General features: G+C 51.2%; 1 protein-coding gene across 1 annotated transcript in view; it reads right to left on the bottom strand.

The window, feature by feature from the left end:
- Nucleotides 1-6,000, bottom strand: part of shisa8b (shisa family member 8b) — a gene marked incomplete at both ends in the record, with an annotated part of 30,706 nt that continues 24,706 nt past the window's right edge. Inside the window, 2 exons of the mRNA XM_084456104.1 lie at nucleotides 1-539; nucleotides 2,791-2,901. Of these exons, the coding sequence (XP_084312230.1) occupies nucleotides 1-539; nucleotides 2,791-2,901 (650 nt within the window). The remainder of the gene's footprint in view (nucleotides 540-2,790; nucleotides 2,902-6,000) is intronic.

Genomic DNA, 6,000 nt, shown 5'->3' with positions numbered 1-6,000 from the left:
TCAGACCGTCACCTCTGTCTTGCTGTTGGTGGAGTAGGACTTGTGCCTGGCGTGGTGGTAGTAGGAGGGGTGTGGCTGCGGGGGCAGGGGGCCCAGGTGCCCCGTGTAGGGCTGGGGCTGGCTGTAGGGGTCCGGGAGTGTCTCTATGCTGTACTGCCTCCGGGCAGACGAGTAGGACCCGTATCGGCGTCCCGAGGACGACGGCCCGGGGTGGGAGGTCTGCCTCTGGACGTGGTGGCCACTCGACTCCCAGGCTTTGAAGGCCGAGCTGGAGAGCTGGGGGTGGGTGGTGGTCTTGGGAAGGCGGGAGTGCTCCAGGTGGCTGGGGGGGATGGAGATGGACAGGGGGGCGTGGAGGTTGTGCGCGACCAGGGACGGGTGCCCCTGGAGGGACGGGTGGGCCTGGTGGGTCTGGTGGAGGTAGGACTTCTCTTTCGGGTGCAGGGAGGCGGGCTGGAAGACAGGGGGCGCTGCAGGCTGGTAGTGCGAGAAGTCCATCAGAGGGAAGCTCTTATAGTAGCCCCTGGAGGCTGTGTCCGCTGCAGTGGGAAGAGGAGGAGAGGGGAGGAAACAGAGAGAAAGAGAGAGAGAGGAGAGAGAGAGAGAGAAACAGAGAGAGAGAGATACTAAAAAACACACACACATTATATACATTGTGTAAGGCAGTGAGCACCCAACAAGTAGGCCTACCCATTGATTTCATCTGACCATCTAAGCACTCAGGACAATGTAAGTCGATACCATTTCCTCTTTTACCCCTCTTTGCGAGCCATTTCCCCCCCTGCTCATGGTCAGCCGGCTCTCTGATTCATGCGGACACTCATGGGGCTGCCCTCAGCTGACCTCGTTGCGTGTCGTTTTCCCGGGAGACAGAAAGAGAGAGGCGTTCCTCGAGTGTCATCGTCACGCCTGACTGAGCGCCATTGGGCGGGTCAGGCAGCAAGAGGGAAGAGGTTGAGTCCGAGGGGAGCGAGGGAGGTGGAGGGGTGATTTAAATCACACCCTCCTCTTAGTACTGCTGCCGTAGCGTAATCTAGCCACTGACCGGCCAGGTTTGAATCCTGGCAGAAGAACGTGGTCTGATGTAGACGACGTGGATGTGGATGACCTGCTCTACCTCCTGAGCCACAGCCACCCCTAGTGTGTGTGTGTGAGTGTGTGTGTGTGTGTGTGTGTGTGTGTGAGTGTGCGTGTGTGTGTGTGTGTGTGTGTGTGCGTGTGCGTGTGCGTGTGTGTGTCTTCTCTCATGTGCATATCTCTCTTTGCATCTCCATGAAGAGTAGGCCATAGCAGGTGTCAAAGCTGAGTGCGGGACAAACCTTGTTAGTGCACAGGTAGAGTTAGATTTCAGGTGGTCATTTAAACGAGGATCTCATTTACCTGGGATCTGCAGTAATTAAGGGATCTGCCAATCACGCTGCTCCCCACGCCCCCACAGTCTAGCCAATCACGCTGCTCCTCACGCCCCCACAGTCTAGCCAATCACGCTGCTCCCCACGCCCCCAACGTCTAGCCAATCACGCAGCTCCCCACGCCCCCACAGTCTAGCTCAGCGGTCGGCAGCCTTCACTATCAGAGCCGTTTTTGAGCAAATAAATAAATAAAAAATCTGACTGGAGCCACAAAACATTTGAGTCATATAATAAAGGCAGAGTTTCTCCTAGATAGTTTTTTCAGGCCTGGTGGTATGCACCCAGGGGTGGGGGGGTCACATTAAGCGAAGGGGAGGTCTGTGTGTCCTCCTCAAGGACATTTTGAGCATGAAACACTTCATTTCAAACATTCTGGTGAGTTTTTACGGGAGCAAGGGAGCCTCTAGAGATGGGATAAGGAGCCCCATGTGGCGCCGGAGCCGCAGGTTGCAGACGCCTGGTCTAGCCAATGAAATGACTCAGACTGACAGGTGAAAATGGGCAAAACTAAGCCTTCCGTGTGAACAAAACATCTGATGAATGATTTAGTCGTCTGTATCGATGAGGATTAGGGTGACACTTCCCCAGAAATGACAGTTCAATGTCAGTGATCGTCACTATAACAGTTGGCAAGGACGTGAACTTGTGAGTCCTGTGTGTGTGTGTGTATCTGTGTATGCTTGTGCGTGTGTGCGTGCGTGTGTGTGACCTGGCATGTCTAGTAACAGCTCTGAGTGGGTGTCTATGTTGGAGCGGTCTGGTTCATACATCCGACTGCCCTTAGCCTGGAGGAGGCTGCCCTCGCCAGGCCTCAGCTGGGAACCTGGAGCCTGTCTGAAAGGTTACCGTGCCAGACCGAGTTAAGATCAACACTTCCTTTGTCTGTGTGTGTCGGAGCGGATGTCTGATTATGTGTGCATGTGTGTGCATTCGTAGATACAAGTGTGTGTGTGTGTGTGTGTGTGTGTGTATAAATGTGTTATATTGTGTGCCTTTCTTTGTGTGGTGGCAATGTGAAAGGCCATAAAGGGTGCATGTCTGTGGATGTGTATTGTTTGAGAGTATGTGTGTGTGTGTGTGTCACTGTGTGTGTGTGTGTGTGTGTGTGTGTGTGTGTGTGTGTGTGAGTGTGTGTGTGCAGGGCTGGAAATTAACACCTGCCACCGGCCAAATGCAGGTAAAATTTCCAATTGGCGACTACATTTCGGAAGGCTATCTGAAAAAAATATTTACTTGGCTGGTAGATTTTTTTCATCTACAGTCCCCTTGGCAGGTGACTCACCATGAGCCAAAAAGTTAATTTTCACCCCTGTGTGTGTGTGTGTGTGTGTGTGTGTGTGTGTGTGTGTGTGTGTGTGAGTGTGTGTGTGTTACTTACCCACAGCCTTGAGGGAGGTGTACTTGTTGAGTGCCAGACTACTGAGATTGCTGTGAGGATGAGGGAGACCAGGGGTAATCACAGAGAAACCAGCGTTCAGGTGGTACTGCTCTGAGAGAGAGAGAGAGACATAGAGAGAGAGAGAGAGGGAGAGAGAGGGAGAGAGAGAGAGAGAGAGGGAGAGAGAGGGAGAGGGAGAGAGAGAGAGAGGGAGAGAGAGAGAGGAGAGAGAGAGGGAGAGAAGATAGAGAGGGGGAGAGAGAGAGGGAGAGAGGGAGAGAGAGAGGGAGAGAGAGAGAAAAGGAGAGGAGAGAGAGTCAGCACAATACAGTCTTTGAACCTCTTCACAGTGAATAATAAAAATTCAAGATTCCTTTTATTTGTCACATGTAATGTACGGTGTACAGTCACAGTGAAATGTTGCTGCCGGCTCCAAGATTATACTACAGATAAACTCTAATACTCAATTTCCAAATAGCAAATTTACAATTTACAAAAATTACAATTTTACAAATTCACAATAAGTACCCTTTCTATACAGTATAAAATTAAGATAGGTCTAGATGGGTTATGTACAGTACATGCATCTGGCAAGACCGCAGCAGAGACGGTCCGCGCCATCTTGGTCAGTAGCACACAGCACTGAACAACAGTAATAATGATCATACACATAAATCATATACACCTCTAGCCTCGTACGGCCATCTTAGTCTGGCGAGCTCAGGATGGTTGTACTGTAAGAGGCTAAGGAAGCTCCCGAACGGCGTAAAAAGAGCTTCCTGTCCATTGACAGTGAGTGGGGGGGTGGGCTGGGGGGGCCGGGTCGAGGGCGGGGTCAGCCTGACCTCCTGGCGGTCAGTGGGGCCTAACGGGGCGTGACCGATCAACATTGGAACAAACATCCTGGCAAAGAGACGCAGCCACTAATGGCATCAATGAGGTCGGCTGATGCACCCATCACTGCACAGTCAGTCAGGACCCACAGGCACAGATGGAAATTAGGACACACAGACACACATGCACACGCACGCACACACACACACACACACACACACACACACACACACACACACACACACACACACACACACACACACACACACACATTGTAAGTTTATGCATCTTGACAGGCTTTTGGATTTATTAAAAGGCTTAAAAAGGTGAGTGTGCGTGTGTGCGTGTGTGAGTGTGCGTGTGTGTGGTCACTATGAATGTGCGTCGGTTTCAGTGGCAGCATGGGCACATTGAGGGCAGCGCCAGCTTCAAACAGATTGTCAGCTAGAAGCGTTTCATCCCAGCTGTGACCGACGGGCCTGTCACACACACCCTCACACACACACATGCACACACACACACACACACACTCACTCACACACACACACCCTCACACACACACACACACACGCATGCACACACACACACCCTCACACACACCCTCACACGCGCGCGCAGGCACACACACACACACACACACACACACACACACACACACACACACACACACACACACACACAGACTTAGAATACTAATCACTACTACAAGCTACTCCAGAGAGAGAGAGAGAGCATGATTTGGATGAGTGTAGCTATAAAAGTGCAGAAGGCTTTAAACTCAGTGAGGAGGAGAGAGAGAGGGGGTTGAGTGGACGGGTGGAGGGGCTGTGCTGGGGATGCTTGTAGAATAAATGTGCTGAAGTTGTAAGGGAGGAGAAATGTCAGGGTTTTGACATTAAACTACACACCAAACCACTACCTTCATCTCTCTCTCTCTCTCTCTCTCTCTCTCTCTCTCTCTCTCCGTGCGCTGCAGTTGAACGCAGTGTGTAAGCTGATTAGCTTGGGAGATGGCTCCTGGGCCCCTTGGTTGCAGATGAACATGCGTGTGGACATACGAGAAGCCGCTAATCCTACGCCACTGACCTCAGAGCGTGTGCCAGATGATAGGGGATTATACACGTGTGTGAGGATGAGAAACATACCGTTCAAAAGGAATGCCATCATCATGATCATCATCATCATCATCAGCATCATCACCTCCTCTCCTCTGGCGTGGTCTTGCTACTCACTCTCTGCCTAGGCAACTCTGCATATGTCATTCTCCTCCTCTTCATCCTCCTCCTCCTTCTCCTCCTCCTCCTCCTCCTTCTCATCATATTTCTACTCATCCTCATCTCCACCTCCACCATGAAACTCGTGTAAGGAGCAGCCGGTTCAGCACTGTGGACAGCTACACACACCTGGTTCAGAACCATGGACAGCTCCCCTCAGCTGGTCCAGAACCATGGACAGCTCTCCTCATTTACATCAGCACTGAATGGCTGTTTCATATCAGCATCGACCACCATCTGTGGTTCTCAATGATCAGCTGCTAATGCTGCTAAGAGGAAGAAGAAGAAGAAGAAGAAGAAGAAGAAGAAGAAGAAGAAGAAGAAGAAGAAGAAGAAGAAGAAGAAGAATATGAAGAAGAAGAAGAAGAAGAAGAAGGTTTTGATTATGCTGGTGATGATGATAAGAGTTGAAGGAGTTACTAATGAGCTGGTCTGATGCCCGAGCAGAGCCTCTCACTGGGAGCAGGCTTAATTCTAGATTTAAGACACTGCACAACTTAGACATTCAGCTTGTGTGTGTGTATGTGTGTGTGTGTGTGCGCGTGTGTGTGTGTTTGTGTGTGTGTATGTGTGCAGGCTAGTGATGTGGCTGGGGCTGGGATTTGGGCTCTGGGCTGAGGCTGGAGGCTAGGGCTTTGGGCTGGGCCTGGGGGCTCTGGGCTGGACCTGGGACTGGGGCTCTGGACTGGGGCTTTGGGCTGGGGGCTGGGATTGGGGCCTAGCACAGGGCTGAGGCTGAAGAGAGTGATTGAGCAGTTGTATTGGGGCTGATGTGAGCAGTGATGATCCACCATGGGAACCCTAGCTGTCTGTTTCGTCCAGCCCCAGGCCCCATGGATTCTCAGCGCCTCTGTCTCAACAGAGTAAGGATGTAGAGACAAGCTGTAATCTGAACGACAGAGTGAGAAGGCTGTGTGTGTGCGTGTGTGTGTGTGTGTGTGTGTGTGTGTCCCCGCAGGAAAGCTTCTTAGTTTGAAAGACTGGCCTAGTTACGGTGAAATACCCTGTAGAGTGAATTTAGAAGTTTGATGTTCGCTCTTCATAAAAGTAAAAATGCTCAATCTGTAGTGCCTGAAACAACACATTATACCGTTATTACAGT

The sequence above is a fragment of the Borostomias antarcticus genome (assembly GCF_949987555.1).
Source record: "Borostomias antarcticus genome assembly, chromosome: 22".
Lineage (NCBI taxonomy): Eukaryota > Metazoa > Chordata > Actinopteri > Stomiiformes > Stomiidae > Borostomias > Borostomias antarcticus.
The sequence above is the reverse complement of the archived record's forward strand: the minus strand, read 5'-3'. Positions and strand labels throughout refer to the sequence as shown.